This window comes from Pavona decussata, unplaced genomic scaffold (genome assembly GCF_977016875.1).
Source record: "Pavona decussata unplaced genomic scaffold, jaPavDecu1.1 SCAFFOLD_366, whole genome shotgun sequence".
NCBI lineage: Eukaryota > Metazoa > Cnidaria > Anthozoa > Scleractinia > Agariciidae > Pavona > Pavona decussata.
In genome coordinates, this window is record NW_028145742.1 from 1421093 (window position 1) to 1445380 (window position 24288).

The window sequence follows — 24288 nt, forward strand, 5'->3', positions numbered from 1 at the left end:
GACGCATTCTTTTTTAAACAATGGAAGAAGTCGAAAAATAATATATTTTGACTTTTATGTGACAACAACTTCTCTCTCACTTTAAGTCCTGGATCATCTTCATGCTTGAAATAGGGCGAATTTGGTACCTGGAGTTGCAGTTCTACCTATGAAAAAACAAGTTCTGGAACTGAGTATCAGCTTCAAAGTCTTTGGATCCAAATACATTTTATGAGCAAAGATTTTTGTTGGTGAAACAGTTCTAATTGTCTCTAATGGCTCATCTTCTTGGAAGTGAAGCCTGCCTGGACAGCTTACAGCAAGACATCACTGATGTTCAAACAACTGTCATGGATTTGTTGTCCAGAGTTGGACCTGTCAGAAGTCCTTCCTGGAAATACCCTGATAAGATATCCTGTGAACTGGATATTGAAGAGCTTCTGGAAAGATATTCTCATTCCAATAACGAAGATCACTGCAAACTGTCACATATCATTCTTTTTGAACTTTTGATTGACAGGTAATTGATACATTCTTTTAAAAAATGCAGATATGACTACGTAGCCAAATGCAAATTAACACAAGAGTGAGTTCGACTGAAACCAAATGTTTGAATACATCTAAACAGTGAGTATAGAATGTTACTGGTCCATGCAGAAGCTCTCTTGGATAGCTTGCTTCTGCGTAAGGAAGGTAAACTGAGATCATTTGTTTGTATACCTATCAATGTTAAGGCAAGGTTGGAGGGGGGGGGGGTAGGGCTGGGTAAGAATGCTGTAAGTTGACTGTCATTTTACAGCCAGACATCACATGCTGAAGAAAGGGTAACAGCCTATCTGATCTATATGGTGGGGCTCAGGGTGGAGACCTAAGGCTATTCATCTATCCAGAACCGCACCCCACCTTTTCCATAATATCTAGATAGCCACTTAAATATCAAAAACAAAAATGTTATAAAATAATCTCTTACCATTATTAATACAAACAATGTTTAATAATGGTGTTATCTTTCCAAAAATGTTTCCCAATAAGGACTGCATGATATATCAGGCGGTCTGAACAGAGAAAGTGAATTTCCTTGTGTTCTCTGATTATTCAAATTTAATTAACACCAGAATATTGATTTCTTAAATCTGCAGGCTAGTTCTCTTGCTACAAGGTATGGCTCAGTTTTGTGATTAACTGCTGACCTCATATGATGGCAGGCCTGCTAGTGGTAAAATTCTTGGTTCTTCAATGTCCGTTGGACTGGTGGCTAAAAAGTTCTGGAATAAGCTGGTTCATGTTCAACAGACAGCACAGCAGCTACAGTTTGAGGTTGGAATAATGTTTGATGTCGTATAGTTCAAGAAAATATCCATATGTCCCCCATAGAAGGGATTAGAATTCCAGGGAGGTGGAGAGGGGGTCCTCAATAGCCAGACAATATGAAGCTAATGAAGTATGAAGCTAAATTGGAATTTCCAGGGGGAGGGGGTCTTAGAGAAAATCCCTCCTGTGGGGCAGGTGTGGATATTTTCTGGAACTACCCCTTGTGTATATGAGTTTTCCATAACCAGAGGATCACATGACCCTTTCTCAAGCTTCATCTGGATGGACAGTAATAGTGTGTGTGCGGATGACGTCACAAAATTACTGGCGGCCATGTTGGAGGACTTACGTAATCAAAATGGCGACTGAAACAACAGGGATTGAGCCTCTGATGCTCTCAAATTATAGCGAAAATCTTGAAGGCAAGGTAAAATATAGGTATCTCGATAAAATTTCTGAGATTGGTATAGATCCGCTTCTCATCCCAGCTAAAACGTTGAGCGAGAAATGCCTTCCACCAGTTGAATCCATGGATTTAAAACTTACTTTCGTATCTTGTGCTCAATACTAGATTTATTCCAACGCACAATTTAAAGCTTACAGAAGCCTTCAAGCTTACAACCAGATGGTTAGTGGCTTCATTTCCAGTGTCCTTGGATGTATGATTAACAAGAGGTTTGTGGTGTTGGCCAAAGTAAGACATTCGCAGAGACTGAATGAACCACTAGTGCAATTGTGGATTATAACAAACGAATAAGGTACTGTGATGTCAGCACATTGTGCAGGGTGTATGGCTGGCCTGGGTGAGTGTTGCTCACATATAGCAAGTGTACTATTCTATCTTGAAGTTGTCACCAGACAAAACGGAAGGTTAGCGTGTACGCAGGTTAAGTGTGGCTGGATTTTGCCAAGTTATGTTGAAAAGGCGGATTACGCCAGAGTTAATGACATCAACTTTTCCTCAGCAAGAAAACTGAAGGCAGCCTGGAGAAGTCTTTAAACGATCTTAGTTTGTGCGGCAAGAATGATAACAGTGATCAATCCTCTACAGGGATAAAAGAATCACCTACAGTACAGGGGTCAGTGCAGCAACCAACTAAGGATGAACTTGAACAGTTGTACAGTTCTCTCAATGAATGCAAAGTCAAACCTGTTTGTCTAAGTTTAGTAGGAACATATGCAGATGAATTTATTTCAAAACGAGAGGGATACCATCTATCCGAGATTTATTTGATGAGAAATACATAAACCTTAATTATACTGAGCTACTAGAACAGTGCTACAAAGTTGAAATAAGCCTCACAAATGAGCGAATAGAAATGATTGAGAAAGAAACCATAAACCAAGCAAAAAGCAGTGCTTTCTATCATCACAGGGCTAGACGAATTGGTGCATCTCAATGGCATGCAGCATGTCACACTGATCCTGCACAGCCATCACAATCTCTTATCAAAACAATTTGTTATCCCGACGTGTTTAACTTCCCTTCTGCAGCTACAAGGCATGGCTGCAAACATGAAGAGTTGGCAACAGTGGCAATCGCTGAATATGAAAAGCAGATGAAGGCAAAACATAACAACTTTAAAGCAGTCAAGTGTGGTACATTCATAAACAAAGATTACCCATTTTTGCATGCCACTCCCGATTTCATTTGTTCCTATGACTGTTGTGGCCTTGGGTTGGGTGAGGTTAAGTGTTCCTACTGCATTGATGCGAAAGAGTTTGACTCTTATGTCAAACGTGGCAATGTTTACAGTGATCTTGAGAGTTTTAAAATTTTCAACATGAATCTAAGTTTGTTGAAATTAGAAGATGTTTAAAATACCTTACAGCAATATTTCTGATATCTGATAAAATAAGGGACAATGTCAATCAGGACATTATAGCATTGCATTAATGTTATGACCCTAGAATTATGAGCATTATCAATTATTTTTTCAATAAATGTACCAAATTGAAATGCAAAGCCATATTTAGTTCACTTACAAAGAGTGAGTTTTAGTCGAATGGTATGATTGGAGGGCACAGATTCACTAATGCAGAACATACCCTGATGATTCTATCAATCAAAGGGGTTTCCTTCTCTTCTTTTTTCCTGCATGTGAGGTAATCTGTAGGTAATGTACTTTGCAAAATAGTGTATTTTTGTCTCAAAACTCCAATCACCCTTTCCACGTGTATTCGTACGTTTGCAATTTTTCTTGTCTTCTCCACATCGATTGGATCTAACTGACTTTTCCCTTTGGTAAAAGCAGGGATATTTAAGCTTGCCTGGTAGTACCATACGCTTTCATGGACAGTGAACCCTCTGTCTGCAAGAACTAAGTCTCCAGGCAACAAGCCAGAGTTTTCAGTTACAAACTTATCTGGTGCCCTACCACCCCATGCTTTACTGACAAATGAAATTGATCCTTGGGGGGTAATGCCAATGAGCACCTTAACGGTGTTGTGGTGCTTATAATTAGAAAATGTTTGTGCCCTTGCCAGCAAATTGGTAGGCCTGTCAATGAAAATCTCAAAACAGTCGATAATCACAGTTGTTTTTAGACCAAATGCATCTATGAAACATTTCGGCATGGTTTTCTGAAGGTCTTTGCGCTCAGGCCACACTATCAAAGGAGACAAGCGAATATCCATTACCTCGATCCATGAATTGAAGACTCTTGAAACAACAAATCGAGATACACCAAACCGATAGGCGAGATCCTGGTGAGGTACGTTTAGCCGTAATTTCATAAGGACCATAATAAATTCTTGAAACTTGCTTAAGCGAGCACGGGAGAATTGCCTAGTTGCGTGAGTATGGAGGGTAATATTGGACAAAAATGTGATTGGATCGTACCGTATTGCTTTGTATTCGGTGATGCTATGAATCTACCAGTACGGTACTATGTCGTACCCGGTAGGATGTTATATCGAAACAGCGATGGTATTATATCGTAGCCAGTAACACAATTAATCTTTCGATATGCTATTATATCGTACCCGATGATGATATGTCGTACCCAGTAATGCTATATCGTACCCTGATGTCGTACCCGGTGATGCAATGTCGTACTCGGTGATGCAATGTCGTACCCGGTGATGCAATGTCGTACTCGGTGATGCCATATCGTAAACGTCCGGATGCCGGCGAACAGCATTGTCAGCGGGGGTTTTTCACGAGAAAAGGCGGGAAGTTGACATCACGTGATATGACTTGCTCTTCGCGTCGTCTGCTCCTCCATAGCTAGCTTTTGAAAAGTGTCGGAGCAAACTTCCGGGAAAAATGTTCTCTCCAGAACGACAGAAATTTTGCGCAATGCGAGAAATGCATTGCAACAACTAGAAAACTCGGTGACTGGATCCACCAGCGGCGAACATGAACAAGTACAACAAGGCCCGGCAGTCAGTTAGTAAACGCATATATTACATTACCGCTTGTTTTAGTTCAAAGAATTCCAAACAGTTCACAGGATATCAAAATAAACTTACATACCAGTTACCAAAAGCTTAGTTAAACTTAACTTGTATCAGTATAAGATTTGCATCGATATATTGGTTGGATTAGCCCCGTCACGCAAGCGGTAAAACAAATAATAAAATGAACACATCTTTATTTCAAAATGGACTTTTTTGCTTGGGATTCCATGCCAAAGCCCAACTGAATTCAATTCGTGAGAAAATGAGAACATGTGGGGAATTACTAGTGAGTTTACGCAACAGGACAGTTGAGGCGCGGGGGATGCTCGTTGTCTCGCTTAGGGGCCGGAAAACGCCATTATATTTAACCGTCAAAGCCACTATACTGTAAAATTTCACGTTAACCCCCCCCGGTTTTAAGCCCTCCCCAGATAAAAGCCCATCCATTTACTAACAAAGATATTGTTCCTGATATAAGCCCCCCTCCCCGTTTATAAGCCCGTCTAACTGACGTGTATTATAAATTTAACTCTAAATGTAAATGTAATGTAGCTTTAATTCGTTTCTCAGATACGTTTTATCTCGTCGTCCCGATGTTATTGCTATACTCTGTACTTTCTAACTTATTTATAACATCACTCAACACTGCTCTGATGTTTACGCTAACCAGCTGAAAGGGTGACTGATGTTGACCTTCCATATTTTGGTGATAAATCAAAATTTGCTTGTTCTACCGACTTCTCGCCAAAATTAAAAAAAAATGGCCGCCTACGAAAATATCACGTGATCCTGTCTAAGCAAAATAAACCCGCTGACCATAATGTTTGCCGGCATCTACGATTGGGCATCAGTATAGTACTGGATACGACATTGCATCACCGAGTACGACATTGCATCACCGGGTACGACATTGCATCACCGAGTACGACATTGCATCACCGGGTACGACATCAGGGTACGATATAGCATTACTGGGTACGACATATCATCATCGGGTACGATATAATAGCATATCGAAAGATTAATTGTGTTACTGGCTACGATATAATACCATCGCTGTTTCGATATAACATCCTACCGGGTACGACATAGTACCGTACTGGTAGATTCATAGCATCACCGAATACAAAGCAATACGGTACGATCCAATCACATTTTTGTCCAATATTCCCCTCCATACGTGAGGAGCAATAAAGGAAAATGTTTTTATCAAAATCTCGTATGAAGGCAATCCAGTGTAAAATTTGACCTTGTCATCATCATTACAAAAATACTCTTCATCATAAACTTGTCCTGGCGCCCCCTGCCGACCAGCTAGACAGGCAGATTCGTCTGTATTTGTGGCAACATGTTTTAATTTTAACTCTCTCATATCTTCGATGTCATCAATTAACGCTTCAACTGGCTCGCTAGCCTCCTCCAGTTTCATAACTTTCACTTTTTCCTTTTCTTCTCTTTCGGCTTTACGTTTTCTGCGCTCCTTGATTCTGGCACTACGCTCCAGATTAGCTTGTGATTTTGCTGTTTCGTCGATTGATTTTTTCTCGTGACCAAGGTGCACAGTTGGGATCCAATCGGGATTGAATCTATCCCAAAGTTGGGCTGCTCTGCCACTGATAAAATGTTTCCCACAAACTCTGTAGTTTTCTAAAATCTTTTCTGTCGAGGTCATCTCTGCTGATTGCCGCTAACCAAAGAGTACGTCTTTCTGATGACAATCTTTCCGTTTGTTCTCCTTGGCTTGTTAAAACTTTCGGAACACGGCAAAACGCTACATTCGGACACTTGTCGCTTTTGTTCCCACAACCAACAATTAAACAAAACGACGGCATTATATCAACAAGACCAATTCACACTCTAGTTTGATCGTTCGAAGGCTGCTTGCACTGAAACGCGCGTGGATCAAGGCAATTTTTCTCATAGAAACCATTTAAATTCGAATAAAAAAATTCAGGCGGACAAATTGTAGCGTGCAATCAATGAACCGAGACAAATCGCGCAGAGATACGCCGTGAGACTGGTAGATTTTACAATTTTTTGTCATGATTTCTTCACTCGTAGTCATGTCGAAAAATGAAAATGATCCCAATTTATAAGAAACTGTTGCACTAAAACCAATTTTTATTAGTTTCACCGATTTTCAACACCGGGATCATGTTTTCAAATTTAAAAGTAATCGGGCCGACAAAAAAAAGTGTGCGGAATAATCGGTTTTAGAAATTGAAAACAATAGGGCTCAAAAAATCGATATAAAGGGGCTTTGTGGTTGAAATATACCTTAAATGACAAAAGGGCACTGTAAATTAGCTACCTTTCCGATTTTAATTCACAAGGAAGGAAAGGAAAATGCGAGGTATATCTTGAAAGCACTTGCGATGCCCGCACTGTGAATGGTAAACACAGGGAAAACCCATCAAAGTGGTCCTCCAACATGGCGGACGGTAAATCAAGGGTCACGTGTCCGCACACACACTATAAAGTATGTTTTGTTCAAAGACACATGTTATTTAAATAGGTTTGACTGTCATCATCATTATCATGATCATGATCATCATCATCATCATCATCACCATCATCATCATCATCTATTTGTGCCTAAGTTACGCACAGGGCTCCACGCGTCTTTTCCACCCCTTCCGGGTGGCTTCCAAGGCTCTTTTACCCCAAATCTTTGATCCTTGATTTTAAATAATTCAATATTAGACATTAATTATTTGTTTCTTTTTGTTAGAGTAAAACCAAGAATAAAACAATGTCCAAAATGGAAGACACTATCACAGACCTGCGAGATGAAGTTAAACTCTTTAAACAAGCTCTGGATAAAAAATCTGGTAAATCATCAGCAGTCAAGGGTAAAATTCAAAGCCAGAGTGCCAACAGGACTTCTGTTAAGTTCATTCTTTCACCGTCTGAAGAGTTGTCTCTAGAAAGTTCAACCCCTTCACAGGATCTTACTTTGGCTGTTGAAGATGTTGCTAGTGCAAAGATGTGTCAGGAATCATCAACGCAGACATACGACACAGCATTTATACCTTGTGAAGCTTGTGCGAGGACTCAACAGAACCTTATTGAAGTTGGTAGTATGGTTATAAAAGTTTGCGAATCTCAAGGACTTCCTTCATCACTGGCTAAGCAAAAGAAACTTTTGCGGCAATCACTTATGGCTGCGGCTGATGTGTCTAGGTGGGCATCTGAACAAAGCCAGGATCTTGGGAGAATTAATGATCATTTGGACAACTTGTATGCTCAGATTAATCCTCTGGAGGAGAAGCTTAGCAGATCAAAACAAGCTTGTGCTAATCTGGAGAAGCAAATCAATGATTTGGAAAAGCAGCTTGAAGCTCAACACAGTGAAACTCAGAAGAAGGAAGAAGATTTCAAGACACACCTCAAAAACGTTGTTGCAGAAAAAGACCAACTTTTGTCAGAAGCTGAGAAAATGAACAATGATCTTGTGAAAGGAAAAGATGTTCTTCATGACATGGTGATGAGATTAGAAGAGAAGAAAAAGAAATATAAAGAGTCTATAAAAACTCTTGGTAGGTCAAACAGTTTGATAAATTTAGCAAGTTAATTTTTAAAGGCACCACTATGCAGGACAAACAGTCAGTTGTCAAATTATCTGCTATGACTGCTTTGTTAATGGTAGCAAAATCTCTTCAGACAAAGAAACAGGTGAGAAATTTGAGCTGATTTGTGTTGATGACTGGCTAATAGTTTTGCATAAAGGGCTCTTTCTACGGGTGAGCGATTTTTGTTGTACTTTTGTCAAGCTTACGTTAGTGATGACAATAAATCACAAGTGTAAACTTGTGGTAATTTCAGTTCAAGTTCGGCATTATTTAGGTGTGATATTTGTTGCAATTTTTGCCAAATAGACACCAAGTTATGTGAAGTTTGAACTTGATTGAAACCTCTGGAATGTCACAGTGCCAAATGACACCCAAATCACACTGAAATTTGCACTGTTCTTCCTGCATTTTTCATTGCGAGCTCCGGTGCAGCAAAGGTTGATGAAACGGTGCAACAAAAATTGCCCCAAAAAAGCATGTAAACTAGCCTGTGAGAGCATCACAGGAAAGAAAAACCTCAGGAGGGAGAGAAGTGATGACCGGAAATACGTCTGCTGTTCGCAGGCTACATGTAAACAGGTCTTTAAGAAATTTCTCATATTTGATCTAGGGGAGGAGAACTCCAAGCTGTTGACTGAATTAGACAGGGAGTCAAAAGAGGTTGCAAGGTTGACTCTTGTAGAATCTGAAGTGCAGAGACTGAAGGTGGAGTTAGATGAAGTGCAAGCCAAATTAAAGAGTACAGTGCTTGAACTTGGCAAAACACAGGCCAGAAATAAAACCATGGAGAGACATGAACAAGTAAGTGGTCGGCCTACTTGTCAAAACTCATTTCAGTCAGCACTGCCTCTCATAACTTTTGCAGCACTGTTGGTCACAATTTAGGATTTCATCCACAGACTCAAAAGATAGAACCACCTTGTACAGCGTAATAAACAGAACCACAGGAAAGTACTGCTCAGTAGCTTTCGTTTGAATGGTCACACTTTAGGATTTCATCCACAGACTCAAAAGATAGAACCACTGGTACAACATAATAAACAGCACCACAGGAAAGTACTCCTCAGTAGCTTCCATTTGAATGGTCACAATTTAGGATTTCATCCACAGACTCAAAAGATAGAACCACATCAAGTGTTCACTCTACAACGAGAGGTTTACTACAGTACCATTCAAATCTGAATATTTCAAGAGGTGTTCGTTTCAACTAAGCAGTGTTAAGTTTGGGTAAGAATGAAGGACTATGACATTTATATTTCAGGCATTGCAAAGCAAGCACGATGCACTTCTTAAAAGAGTTGATGAGCTGGACACAGACTGTGAACAGCTAAGAGACCGTGTGTTGGAGACGGAGACTGAGAGAGATGAGCTACAGGGTGTGATTGAAGATATGGAATCAGAGAAAGAAAAGCTTGCTGAGGAACTTGACTCCAAACAGGTGCGTTAATTTGAAAAAAAGAAGTCTTTATAAACACTCAAATGTCGGGATCTCCTGAAGTTACCCTTGAATTTTGATTGGATACCTGACCTCCACGAAAGGACGCGAATTAATTATAGAGGTGTTTGAATTTAATTAACGTTAATGGCAGTGATGATAGACTTCTATAGCGCGAGAACTTCATAACTAGTAGACCACGAATTGTCTCTTATTTTCTCAGCGACAGTAGAGCCAGCAAACACGCGCGTGCGCGAAAACCGCCTTCCGCGAGGAGACGCGACGTGCGGGAGGCGATTTCCGCGCGTGTCTGCGTGTTTCGCTCGCTTTACTGTCGCTGAGAGAAATAAGTCTATTTGTTGTCTACATAACTAAAAGCTGAAAATGCGTGGTTACCCCCAATTTTCTGTATCAATTCCAACAGCCCTTGGTAGGTCTTCTCTTCACAAATAGTCATAAACCGTGCAAACATTCTTCTGTATTAGGAGGCTCCGTGCTAATTGTCTTTTACTCACAGAATCTTCTGGAAGAACTTCGAAGCGAGAAAGAAAAACTATTGCGTGAGGTGGAGGATTTTGAGACAAAAACCAGCGAACTCGAACAGCAGTTAAAGGAAAGCGAAGAAAAACTTCAGCTGGTGGTAGAGTTTCCTTCAATTGACGCCAAACAGACTTCAGATAAAGCAACCGCGTTTAATGGCGAAGCTCCGTCAGAGGCAGAGGTTGCTCAAGATATGGAACGACAGGTTATGGCAAACAACATCAGAATAATGACACTTGAGGAGCAGAACGAGAAGCTGAGAAAGTCGATCACGTATCTGATGAATGCTCGTGAAAATATATCAAAGAATAAGGTGAGCAAGGAAAGATTGTTTTGGAATTAAGGTGTAAATTTTTTAGGAAAGGTACGGTATATAGAGGCTATTAGCTCTGATGTTGTACCAAGTTCAAAGTTATCAAAGAACATACAAAGCAAACTTAACCCCAGTAATTATCAAATTGGTTATCGGTAGTTGAAACTAAAGTGACTTTAATACAAGTTTGTTAATTTTAGTGGCGAATTCCTGGAAAACTCTTGGTAACAGTTTGCTGATCGATGGCTTAAAAACCTTTTTTGCTTGTGAAATTGACTAAGTTCCAGTTCTCGCCGTGTTTTCTTTTCTTTCTTTCTTTTTTTCTTTTGTCAAGAATTGACACGAATGGTTTGAAATCATGGAAAAGCCGTCGAAGGTGGTGTGAATCTTTTAACAACGCCATGCACAACTGCCTGAACACACAACCCAGAATAAAAACACTGTTAAAATCAAGATGACGTATTTTCTTTAATTATAAGTCGAAAATAATTGTCCTTCATTGGTTTCATCAATCATATACTACTTTCTTGTTTTTTTGCTTGCCTTTTCGTTGATTGATTGATAGTTCAAACACAAATTAATTGTCAATCTTTGTTGGAAGCTTGTGGTTTCACAGAAGTAATGTTTTTAATTTCAAGGTGCAGGATCCTGTTGCGTTATGGAAGACGCACAATGAAGAAGAATTAACAGGTGGACAGAGAGACTCACTGCCAAGGTTAGATTGCTATCATCTGTCTTTTGTAACGGATTACAAGGTAAATTCCTGTTATCGTCTCGTACAATTCAATGATCACAACGCTATTTGAATGTTTTGAAATTCAATACGGTGGTGGGTTTACGTTGTGACACAGAAGTAACATGGCGGTTACTGCTGCGATAAGCTAACGTTCATAGTTGATGTTGCAGCCATAGAATGAGGAGAGAAGAGGAGTTTCGAGAGGGAAGCACGATAATGGGGAGAACACGCGAGTGCTAAAAACGTCGCGCGTGGAAACGAGACGTGTGGGTCTCGAGAGGAGAGTCGCATTTGTGTTTTGCGGGAGACTCTCACACGTGATTTCTTGTTCGACTATTCGACTATCGCAGACGCTTACTGTTAAAATGTATCGTGCAGCCAGTGTTATCTGATAAAATTGTAATTTTTCCGTGCTAAGACGTACCCTTGCTTCTAGACCTTTTTATGAAGATGCCCCAACGATGAATCAGAAACGCCCTGCGTCTGCGATAAGAGAAGGACAGTGGTCGCACTCGGACAGTTATGCATCAAACCTGCTCCAGCCCCGTCCACCTGAGAAACCTCGAGCCCAGTCCGCCAAGACACGCGCAAAGAGCTCAAGACTCGCAGATAAACGACAGAGTGCGATGCTGAGCGCCAAACTTGCGGCCAGCAGTAAACATGCGGCGAACATCCTGGGTAGTCTGGCTGAAGGAGAGCTACAGAGACACGAATGGAAACATTCTCCCGCCCCCACCTTGGACATGACAGCCGCTGAGGGTAGGGGTGGGCGCGCAAGCGCTGCGTCGTCGCAGTACACGCCGATGAACGTGTTTGTTTGCACAAGTTGCGATAAGATGTACAACACACAGAAGGACCTGGACATTCATAAATCATTTTGTTATGGCAGAGTCAATGAAAACTACACGTGATCACAAGAGAGTCAGAACATTGGATACTGGGCTAAGTGAGCCATAAAATCGGATGATAAACTTCCTACAAACCCGTTTTCAAGATTCTGAAATCCTTGCGAGATCTTGCGAGAGTAAGGGGGTTTGTTTCTAAAGAAACTGCCGTGCTGCATCGGTGGGGAGTAGAAACGAATGTTTGGTTTATCAACCGAGCCGATAACTAAAGGTAAATTGGCCACTAAAGAGATGCGAGTGCTGATGTTTCGAGCGTTAGCCCTTCGTCAGAACGAATTCACGATATTCGCTCTGACGATTTCTTTACGGTGACCAATTTACCGTTAGTTATCAGCTTTGTTAATAAACCAAACATTCGTTTCTTGTGAGAGTAGTTCGGTAAACTATGATCCAATTTCAGTTTGGGTTTAATAATGTTGTGCAACTGTAATATTTATTTCGTGAAACGAATGTTGAAAAAGAATCAGGTGTTTGTGGGTAAAAAAGCGTTATACATTTTTGTAAAAAGCCTTCACTGCCATGATTGTGCAATCGCACGACAGGAACACCGCTGTTTAGGAACTCTCACCCAAGCCTTCCAAACAGACTCAATATGTTCAAGAAGTTTACCCGTATTCCGAAGACCACGCTGATAAAATATTGTCCATTACACTATAGTTTTTACTTTCTTTTCTGTCGAATTTGCCATTTCCGAAAAGGAGGCGTGGTTGAATTGCAGAGCGAAACTTTCGTTTTCTCGCTGTTTTGTATATTTGACCGTAGCGTTCAACTTGGAATTTTAACTCGAGATTAAGCTAATAAAAGAGATAAACCGACAAACAGGTGTCTTATATTATTTATTTAGTATTTGCTATAATATTTTATAGCCTCGCTATTTTACAAGAACTGAATTACATTTCTGACAAAATTCCCCAAATAATGCAACCAGTCAAATTTTACAGGGATCAATAATCTCAAAGTATTTCAATAATTATATAGTAGGAATAACAAAGTTTCTTAGAATACATAATAATTTCTTGAAGAAAATAATGCAAGATATTTATTCTCTTTCACCGTCCGATACAGTGAACACCATTTTGTACTTTTCTTTCAGTTGCTTTTAAAACTCCTTTTCAGGCATGAAGGTGCCCACAATTCATCTGAGCTCAACAAAAATAAGTATTTTTCTTTGAGTTTGACAACGTGTACCTAATGTCCTGTCTCGTCCCCAGGCGCCAAGACATTTCGTAGAAAGCGCAGGAAAAGAGCGCGCGGGACTTGATGGGAAGGCTGCGCCTACAACTGTCCCATGACACCATGCGCACCGCGTTCGAGTGACGACGCAGTCTATAAACTTCGAACTCCGTTCAATAAAAGACCTACCTCTAAACATGTAAATTGTTGGGAAAATATAAAATTTTAAATACTAAGTTCTTTTGCGAGGAAATGCGTGCGCTTTTAAAGGGTCTTTGAACACAAGTAAAATTAAATCAATTGGTTAACATTTACATTTGATAATTCAGTGAGAGTTCTTCGCAAAAAAATTCCCCTGTAGTTACATATGTACCCATTTATATACAATTAAGTTAACCCGAAAAGACACTAATAAAGTTATAACTTATTCAATCTATAGATATAATTTCTGGCATAAACACTCTAAGCATGAATTTAACCACAGGATACTCTTAGCAACGAATCCTGAATGCTACATAAAAAGAATCGGAAATTCAAGCACACAAAAAAGTTACCAAAAATAGCCAAAACATCGCATTTTGTAGCAAGCTTGTTTGCAACTGAAGATTCGAAGTAAACAGGCAAATAGAATCTCCTCATTGTTAATTCTTAGCTAGAAAATCTATTCCTCGTGTTGAAGGTTAAATGTAAAAAATATTTTGATAACTTTCATTCCCAGTAGGAATTTAGACTAAGGCGCATTGATTTGGGACTGTTCTGAAATGGGGAGAGTTGGAAAAGGAGATGCCGATCATTAGAATTGATAGCCAAGTGACTGAACAGTGGCTATCTCACAGACATTAGCCGGTATTTAACCGGTTAGAGCGGTTTTCAATTGAGTGTCGAAAGTAATTGCGGTTTTGCTTTGGCTTTGCATTACTACGCTCTGTGATTGGTTGATAAAACTCGCGCCACTTTCTCGACCAATAAGATGTTAAACCAAAACTAATTGTGCCTCGCTCGCGCGCGTTTTCCCGCGCTTGGCGCCGGTTACATGAATTTGCTTTGAATTCTGATTGGTTCATTGCGCTGTTTGCACTTGTTGTGAGTTAGTTTAGTTTTGGTTTTACGACACTCGATTGAAAACCGCTCTATACCTACACTCCAATTCTGACAAATCTGTCATAACAGTTTATACTAAAATAATTACCTCGCTCGATCGTTCGACTCCGGCAGTTCGCGGGAGACCAAGCAATCTACCGTTGTATATTCCGCTTTCGCAAGTAGAGCAACTGTTACACGGACAACATTCAACGCAACACAGCGCGCGGAATTCAACATTTTGTTACGGCAATGCGTTGAAAGTAAAGACAGAAAAAACTTGCAATGTGTTTCCGCAACAGATTGCTTCGTTAAAAATTGTCTGCGCGGCATGTAACATGATAATGTCTTTGTTGCGTTAAAAATTGTTCCGTACAACATCACTTTTTGAGCGTTAAAACTATACGAAAGGGCCACAGTTTACTTAGAAGCAAGCAAAATAGCATTCTTTGGAGAATTTTCGGCGGGAAACCCGGAGACACAGGTGTGTAAATTAACTTTAGTTCCCAAGTCATTCTCCTATTCCGTTACAGAATCTTTTTGGGAACAAGTTTCCTCGTACTATGTTGTCTCGAAACCGGAACAAATAAGACCAGAATTGTCTTCAATGAATGAGCTCATAATTTGTTGTTAATCTGGCTGGCTAAGGAAATGTTGTATAAACTTTCCCGTCGGCCAAGGGTCTGGCGTCTTGTCATGCGCAGACTCTGTTGTGCTGGCCCTCTCTCGTAGATCTTTCCAGTCCATGAGAGTTTGATGGTAAGTTTCCATACGGTCGTAATTACCTTGGGAAAAAAGCAATTAAATTCATTTAAAACAGTGAAGGTTCTTATCAACTTGAGCGGGTCGTCTGCCTTCACCAATGATTGGGAGCTTAAGCAATGACGACGGCGACGAACACGGCGTTAATAAAGCAATAAGTTTAATAATCAAAACAACAACTCTGCACGTGCATTACACTTTTTGGTACATTTCTTTGCCGTCACCGCACGACTAGGACGTGAAATTTCCTAATGGGACATTTTATGGAGGACGTAAACTCACGACGACGAATTTTTCTTTCTCTTTCTAAACTAGGGTCCGGTCTCCAAGAATTCAACTTCAGGAAATTTCACCTCCATTCGAAATTTAAAGCGAGTTGGAATAATCTCGACGACGTTTGAAAAAAACGCGAATTCATTTTAATAGTGACGTTTTCGCTGCCGTTGCCGTCGTCGTTGCTAAAGCTCGCTGGTAACTAAAAAGTCACAAGTGACGGTTTTATTTGATTTTCCCTCTAGACTGGTTAAGGATAGGAGCAATATTTGGATTTGTGAAGATTTTACCCGAGACCAAAAGAGTTCGAGAAAACACCATACCTTGCGAATCATATAGATTAATAAGTCCTCTATAGTCGTACTCCAGGCCACTGTAGCCATCTCCAAACAGTTTCCTACCTATAGGAATAAAGAAGACTGTGATGTTCCAGAGAACCAACTGCCAATCAATATTCCCAATCAATCAGACGCTTTCTTTTTAAGATATTTGAAGTTTCAATTTCCTTTACCATAGAGGCGTGAAAACGCTTTATCCCAAAGCGTTTTGAAGCCGAGAGAAAACTTTTTAAACTGTTGTTTAATACCAAACGATGTTTGGTATTAAAATGCTATCTCGTGAAATTAAAATTCATGCTCTTTTTACAAATCTACTCACTTCCACAATGCTCAAATCGCTCGCTTGAGTACTTCCGTTATCTGACTCAAACTTTTCTATCGCTAGCTAACAACGTTAACTACAGACTAGCTTGATTTTGACAAAGTGCTCCAAAAACTTGTGGTCTGCCTTTTTAAAAGTTGTTCGTTTGTTTGAAGACTAACCTATTGCGATAGACCTTAGGTAGAGCTGTTCGGCCCTGTCATATTGTTCCATGTCATAATTGTAGAGTGACGCCAAATGACCCAGCGATAACGCCACTTCATAGTCCTACAAGATTAAAACCGCAATAAAGTTACTGTTTATTTTATCATCACCAAAAACTAACATTGACAAACATCTAACTTCACTGAGCATACCTCGCTTCCTAGTATTTTTTCTTTGATTTCAATTGCTTTTTTGTGCATAGCTTCTGCTTCCTGCGTAACACAAAAAGAACAATCATTCACTCAATTCTCATCTCATGCTATTGTAGTACAATGTAAATCGTATGGCTTACCTCGTATCTTCTCATGGACTGATAAAGGCGACCTAAATTTCCATAGTGTTTAGCTGTTTGGACATTGTTTTCACCAAATGATTTCCTAATAAAAAGAAATCATACTGCATGAGGTTTAAAAGTGACGAGGAAGAGTGTCCCATTCAATTTCCAAACACCGAGAAGTAGGTTAAAAAATAACAACTTCGAGGTGTTTGGAAATAGGATATATATTTTTTGAGTGTTTGATATAGCTTCTCAAACCATTAATAATTCTTGGAGAAAATCGAAGCAAAAGTTCACCAACTTTTGTGATAATTAAGATAATATTTCCAAACTTCCTTCACGGTGGTGATAAAATTTCCTAAATGTTTTCTCTTCATGAATAATTAATGAGGTTTAGAATAGCGTTTGAAAGAAGCCACAGTTAAATATTTAACGTGAAGTCCCTAGTCATCCTCGTTCTCCGCTAGATGGGATGCCTCAGCTGCTGTTGTAGATTTCCTCCAGGATCCCAATAATATTACAAGTACTTATTAGAACAAGTGGGTTCCTGCACACCACTTGCATTAAGACATACTTCACCTTACCTAGCCAAGTCAAGTGATGCCATGTGAAGCTCTTCTGCTTCTTTTAAAATTTCAACTTCTTTTTGTCTGATTTGGCTATCTATTGCTATTTCTTCTAGAATCAGTGCTGAAAGAAATGAAGGAAAACTAAGTCGGTAAGTCACTCTACTGACATTCACGGGAAGATCAAAACTTGTACATAGCAAAATTCACTATTTCCAGACTATCAAGAGAAACAAAAATTTACTTGAGAAAATAGGATTTCAAGAATGCCGATACTAAACTACTGTACTACAGCAACTATGAGAGAAGAGAACATGACATCTTTAGGGTGTAGGAACAGAAGGAAGGCATAATCCTGACAAAAAACAAAACAAAACAAAAAAAACATGGGAAACTTGGGAAAAGAGAATCAACAGCCCTATTCTTCTCAATGAAAGACATGGCATACACTGATGATGATAATAATGATGATGATGATGACGACGACGACAATAATTATGATGATGATGACGGCAGCGATAATGATGCAACTCTTAGTAGTTTATGAATTATTACACTGCATCCACAATGGAGCTCTTCACTTGAAAAAAAAAAAAAAACATAACTATCACAGATTTCTGTTGCTAGAAGTGAATGGTTTGAGGAAACTAGTTTGTAATAGTAGGAGAATACAGAGTGTGCCGTGAAGTCTTTACCTTTTACTCTTTTGGAAGAAGCAAGCAGAAGATGATCTTCAGGAAAGAGCTTGGTTATGATACTAATGGCCCTCTCGGCATGATACCTGCATAAAAAATATCACAAAACTTCCCTTACATCATGATTTGTATGATGGGTCACTTTAGGGTACTGTAAATAATATTATATGCATGAGCCAACTAGTGCTTATAATTTGCAAATAAATTGCAAGAACATGAAACAGTTATATTACAAATTGTTTATCTCAAACACATTAACAGTGGAAATGATAATTTGTTATAGCACGCTCATATAACTAAGTCTTGATGGTATAAAAGGAAGATCCATGTGTAAAACTGAAGGGGAGTTTTTTAGCTAGGGACTGCTGATTACTATTAAGGCCATTGGAAGATGGATCTTCTTGCACTCTTTTGTCCAAAAGCTCAGTGGTTTATCATATTTCACTGTTATATTAGGGTTAAAATTTCAACCAAAACCCACCCTTTAATAATAATTATTATTTATTAGTCAGAACAAAAATTATAACAAGAAAATCTCTTTCATAGAAGATGTCTAAAATGGAGAGTTAGCCAGGCTCTAAGAGCTCCCAATTGATTTTTTTCTTTTTTTTTTTTCATGTGAAAAGAGAACTTAAAGAAAAGGTGGATATGTGTTACCTGGCTTCATCAAAGTTTCCTGTGCTGTACTCATTGACATACAGGGCATAGCCAAGATCTTCATGTGCTGTGGCTACATGTAAGTTGTTGTATCCAAATACATAAAGCCTAGTATGAAATGCTTCCTAAAAGTAAACAAAACAACATTTGCTTACCATTAACCCTCTAAGCTCCAATATTTTCTACATGCCACCTATTTTACCTTATTAGATACCACCTTTGACACAGACATGCCTTGCACCTGGTTCCTCTCCCGTGACTGCGCGTGCCACCGTTCGTAATCTTCGTGTTTTTTGTTAGTGTTCTCATTTGTAATTTTTACTTGATTTTTCTTAGGTTGGGGTTGCGCCTCGCATAGACCATATCCCGTTCGCACTAACCCTTTTGGTCTTTCTTTTCATATTTCTTTCTCTCATATTTATAGTTTTTTGTTTATTAATTAATTAATTAATTGTCCAATAAAGCTGAAAGAAGAAGAAGAAGAAGAATATTCACATACATTTTATACTCTCCCCTGTTGGAGGGGGGGGGGGGGGGGAATTCCCAATACAAGCTATTTAGGTATGTACAGCGCCAAAGGCTCTGTTGGTCTTCTGACCAATTTAGCTTCTTGTATACTTGACAGTAGCAGGTTAACATGATGATTTGGAGGATTTACGTGGTCTGAAATAGGGTAAGGGTTTCAAGAAGTGCACCACACACCCACCCAAATACATCTGGACCCAGTTGTTCAAAGTTCAAAGCTAATTCTCTATTAATGAGAACTTTGATTTGAGTTTAACGTCCAAACAATAAAGATTTTTCCAAAAGATATTTACCCCTTAGTTTTGACAGTGACTTTTTACCATTAGTTTAAAATTAGATTTTAAAAACATTTTTAACGAGCAGGTTGAAAATCTGGGTTAACTTTCAATCGTGGATTAGCATTAACTGGCTTTTGAACAACCAGAGAAACAATGTGAAGGGAAGATTTTCTAGTCTAAGGAAACAACATAACAGTGTAGAGACCAACTTTCTTTGAAACATGAACCCCATGATAATAATAATTATGAATACTCTAATATTATTACTCTGGTTGAAAGTTTGATGAGGTAACTACTTCAACACTGATATAGAGAGGAGAGCTAAGGTTTTTTAACACTCCTGGAAATTGAACTCGGTGTTATCCAGCACTTACTTTATAGACTTTTACAGAGAGTTTAATAGCATCTACATTGAGAAGATAGTATCCATAGTCAATCAGAGTGTCAGCATACTTTGGGTGATCACATCCAAAGTGCTGCCTGCAAAACAAAACAGATAAATACTTCGTCATCAAAACAAACATGTATGTTCCCTCCAAATGGGCATACTCCTCTCCAAAGTTTTATTTAGTAACTTTAAGATGAGGAAGGAAGGGAGTTTGGTGTATTAATCACAAAACCAAATGGAAACCAAACAAGAAAAAAGCATTGCTCAAAGTTCACTCACAATGACAATGAACAATAATAAGGAATTGATAACAAGAATGATGGTGATGATGATGATGATGTCACTTAAATGATGATGATGACGATAGTGGTGTTTATGATACTGACGACGACGATGATGATGATGGTGATGATGATAAATGATAATGACAATAATGATAACAACATTGATTCTCTTACTTGGCTAAGAACATGGCTTGTTTTATAAGAAGTTCAGCTTTTTTGAATTTTCTTTTCACTACACAGGCCTGAAAAATAAATATTCAATACATACAATTATTGTTAAATTGGTTTAAGACTATTTCAGAGCCTTGGTAGATGCACGTCTGTTTAAAAGATATATCATCAGTTATACAAGCAAACAATGCAATTGGTTAGCTTTCATACCTTGGATGCATTCCTAAGGATATCTACTACCGCCTGCAATATGAAATATAAAGTTCAATTAAACAAGTGACAAGAAAGGTTGTGCTCATAATTCTTTTTTTTTTTTTTTTTTTTTTTCATTGTTAAGGTTACTTACTTTCATGGGTAACCCAGGGCCAATTTTCTGTAGAGCCTTCATGCTGCATAAATAACCCTACAAAGATTTATTGAGATATTAATACAAAAAACAACAACAAAAAAAATAACTTATTAAACAATAATGCTAATACTGTATTTCCTCACCTAAGAGACCTCCCTGAAGTAGAAGCCCATTCAGAGCGGAGGAAACTAATATAATGACTAGACTCCCAAATGGAAAGATGTTGGAAATAGCACATAAGATAAGAGAGGTTTAATTAACTCCACATTCACTGTACTGACAAAAACAGCAATCGCCAAAAAGTCAAGGCAGCATGTTTAAGGAAATTTTTTTCGTGGTAAATTTATAATAATATGATCTAGGGTTAGTCATGTCACCTGGATGTGTTTGTCACATGACTATGATTTGAGAGGTTTTTAAAAGTTTATTTTAACTTTTTTCAGGTTTTCTTTTTAAGTTCAAATGTTGTTTAATTTGCTTGCCATCACCCAAAATGAAACTCACCTCCTCATAATCACTCAGGGCAAACAGCAGACCACATTTTTCTCCAAAGAGAACTGCCATACTGATTTCCTCGTGTTTGCTTCCCAGCTTGCTCGCAATCTCCATTGCTTCTCTGAAAGTTTCTTTTGCTGCGTTAAATTGACAATTTGCTGTTCTAAGGTGAAGTAACCTGTTACAAAAGGTGAAATCAGTGTCATATGGAAAACTAAAGAGATGTGAATGTTGACATCTGATGATCACAGTATTATGATGATAATCTTATGACTAGAAGACATTGGGAGACAGAGCATTTCAAGTTGTGTCTCTGGGACTGTGGAACGGTCTCCCAAATGACATTAGAAATGCTAAGACAATGGACGTTTTTAAGTCCTTAGTAAAAACTCATTTTTTTTAGGAAAGCGTATGCTTGTTATTTTTTAGAATTTTACATTTTTTACCTGACAGTGTGTAATTTTTAGCTTATATATTAGATGTGGATTGGATAGTTTTATTTTATTAGTTTTATTATTTTATTATTATTTAAATGTAACTTGTAAGGCGCATTTGAATATATTCATATAGATATTTGCGCCGAATAAGTAATAAATTATTATTATTATGACTAAGGACAGTCAGAAATCTCTAGTACCTAGTAAGGAATTTAGTTGCTATTCTGCAGTCCTCCGGATCTCTGGTGTTGCAAAATTTGTAACTGTTGACCAGCACTTTTTCAGCATCTGCATACCATCCAGCCTCTGATAAAAACCCACCTGAAAACAGCAAAGCAATCACTGTCATTCAAGAAATTCAACAAGAAAAGGCTGAGTTACAGAGGCTAACTGATGTTCATTGAATCAGGCACTTTACTTTCTGGAACCAATTGAAACTGTCCTTTATCTCTGTTGCGCATAACTTTGTCCAAACTGGACAGCTACAGCTTTGTCATAGGTAACTGTCATCTGTCATTCTACTGCAAAATTTTGAAAATAAGCCCTGCCCCCGGCACTGCTCTCTCCAACCCCCCCCCCCCCCCCCCCTCCAAAAACACCAAAACGAATAAGGCCCTCAAATTCCAGGCACTAAAATCCTTCCAATAATGAGGTGTCTTAAAAACCTTTAATCCTGATATCACATGTATATTCTCCCTACCATTCTTTACATAGTTAATATACCATAGGACTAGTTGAGAGAATTTGTTTATCAATCAATGCATGTACTTTAGTGATCATTCCCTTTATTCTCCTAACTTGAATGTTTAATTAAGCAGTGATATTGCAAGGAGAAATTGGATGCTGATCACTGTTGGGGCTTAAAGGGTTGAGCTCTAAGCTAGAGGGTTTTCAAGCTGCCTCTTACTGTAAAACCCAACCAATCTTTAAGGTTAGCACAAAGTTCTTTGAATGAGCCCAGGGCATAAATTTAAAATTTTATGATAGATCAGATCCATTCACCAAGTGTCTGAATAGGGGTCTATCTGAATGTACCCTATCACACTTATTTCTGACTTTTGTTTCACATCACTAGTACTCCAGTGTGTAGTCAACCAGATAAACATCTCCTGTAAATAGGTAGTAACAATATGGTATAAACTAGCATTGTTTCATAACAACAGACACGAAGTGCTGCACTGTGCCCAAATTACAAATTATAGGGCCACTTACGGCCTGGTATTTATTAAGTTACCACAAACTTCCCAAAATCTTACCCAAGGACATTCCTGTTTTCAAGAGTTTCTGAATGACATGTCGTCCTGCCTTTTCTTCTGTGAGTGAAACCTCATGACATCTCTTCAGAAACTCAGTAGCTAGGACTGCCGAGAGATCAAACCCTTCTTCCCGTAGTCCTTGGAATACTGCAAATAGTTTAACCCTGGAATGTTTAACAGGAAAAGGAAGACTTGAGATGTGCTCGTGTTAAAAAATAAAAACCACAATTTCCGAATTTGGCCGTTAATTTTGGGGTCCCTTTAACATTCTCTTATCATTTTATTGTCTAGCCTCTATGACAATGTAAATCAACCACCCCAAGAGCTGTAAGTTATAAGTTGATAACCTATCTATCTACCTCTGTAAATGTAAATCAGAACATATTTTCTGTACCCGAAGCTTTCACCTGCTTTGATTTTGTACACAGAAAACAAAAGATCCATTTCTGAGCTGTAAGTATCAAATATCTGAAGCAAATGAGGGATGATCATTTGGCTCTATGCATGCAAAGAGGTCATGATAAAATAAGTGTAAAGCCTGGGAAAACTGATGCACTGTATAGTGTTCAAAAAACACAAAATATTAATTTTAAAACGTCAGTCTTAAAAGAGTTCTGTTGAAAATCTGCTCCTTGACATACACTCCCAGATTGTATACCTCTAACAAATAATGAAATGAAATCGTAGTGTGGCATATTAAAGACTTCATTATCAAATGACAGAAATGTAATTTTAATTAATTTTTAGAGCTTGTTTTTTTAGCTGTCTGTTTATATTGGGCTCATGATAATTTTAGTCACGAGGAAGTGTGGAATTTCATTAAATGATGAGAGCATTCTCGATAAACATGAACTTTCAAGAAACACTGATCACATAAATGGGTCATAAATCTGAGAGAGTCTGTTCCATTATGAGTCTCAAGTTCACCGTTTGCTCAGTCCTTACGTGACGCAAATGGAATGAAATTTAACAGATGTCCTCACCACACAAAAGACAATTGTATGCAGTTAAAGGGTTCACCTTATATCTCCAGCTCTTAACGCTTTCGAGACAACATCTAGGTCACTCAGTTCCCCCACCAAGACTTCTGTCTTCCCTCTGTCGTGAAGCTGAATAATACCAAGCCGAAAGTAGTGTCAAAACGAAAATTGTGTTATTGTTTTCATGTTGCTTAAACCTTGGAAATTAAAGTAAAAAAGGAAATTAATACCTACCGTTCTGTAAATATCACATTGAACAGAATTTGGGAGTGAGCGGAACTCAGATTTAAATAAATCGCAGTTTCTTACAGTCGTGAAAGCTGCCAAATTGTATAAACTTTCTACCCTACAGTCCGCCGCCATGTTTACATCCGATCCGTGTCGTCACCTCCACTGCTTCCCATGAGAACTTGCCGCTCCACCGGAACTGAAGTTCTCAACTTCATTGTTTCATAAATAAGTTCTCTCGTTAGTTTTTAAACTTACTTTAGTTCAAGAACATTAAAGCACCAGCTTATACGTTACTAAAGCTCATTAGTAAAGCTTATTAATAACTTTTGAAAATTTCAAAACGTTTTCCAAAAC

General features: G+C 38.6%; 3 protein-coding genes across 3 annotated transcripts; 1 reads left to right on the top strand and 2 right to left on the bottom strand.

Moving 5' to 3' along the window:
• Positions 1 to 371: 371 nt before the first annotated feature.
• Positions 372 to 12328, top strand: LOC146452645 (uncharacterized). Its single transcript, XM_085097679.1, has 8 exons — positions 372 to 499; positions 1119 to 1296; positions 7424 to 8231; positions 8875 to 9065; positions 9526 to 9702; positions 10217 to 10552; positions 11191 to 11267; positions 11725 to 12328. Exons 2-8 carry the CDS (start codon positions 1216 to 1218, stop codon positions 12197 to 12199), a joined length of 2145 nt encoding a protein of 714 aa, XP_084953805.1. The 5' UTR covers positions 372 to 499; positions 1119 to 1215; the 3' UTR covers positions 12200 to 12328.
• On the bottom strand, positions 3289 to 6364 carry LOC146452646 (uncharacterized). The gene is made up of 2 exons (XM_085097730.1): positions 5873 to 6364; positions 3289 to 4080 (listed from the first exon to the last, which is right to left on the bottom strand). The coding sequence occupies exons 1-2, from the start codon at positions 6362 to 6364 to the stop codon at positions 3289 to 3291; spliced, it is 1284 nt and encodes a 427-aa protein (XP_084953856.1).
• Positions 12329 to 13013: 685 nt separating the features above from the next.
• Positions 13014 to 24099, bottom strand: LOC146452647 (amyloid protein-binding protein 2-like). The gene is made up of 17 exons (XM_085097680.1): positions 23938 to 24099; positions 23744 to 23832; positions 22724 to 22887; positions 21668 to 21788; positions 21040 to 21208; positions 20533 to 20589; positions 20397 to 20429; positions 20190 to 20257; positions 19718 to 19823; positions 18541 to 18665; positions 17884 to 17969; positions 17207 to 17312; positions 16638 to 16722; positions 16498 to 16557; positions 16303 to 16408; positions 15805 to 15882; positions 13014 to 15231 (listed from the first exon to the last, which is right to left on the bottom strand). Exons 1-17 carry the CDS (start codon positions 24064 to 24066, stop codon positions 15077 to 15079), a joined length of 1737 nt encoding a protein of 578 aa, XP_084953806.1. The 5' UTR covers positions 24067 to 24099; the 3' UTR covers positions 13014 to 15076.
• Positions 24100 to 24288: the final 189 nt, after the last annotated feature.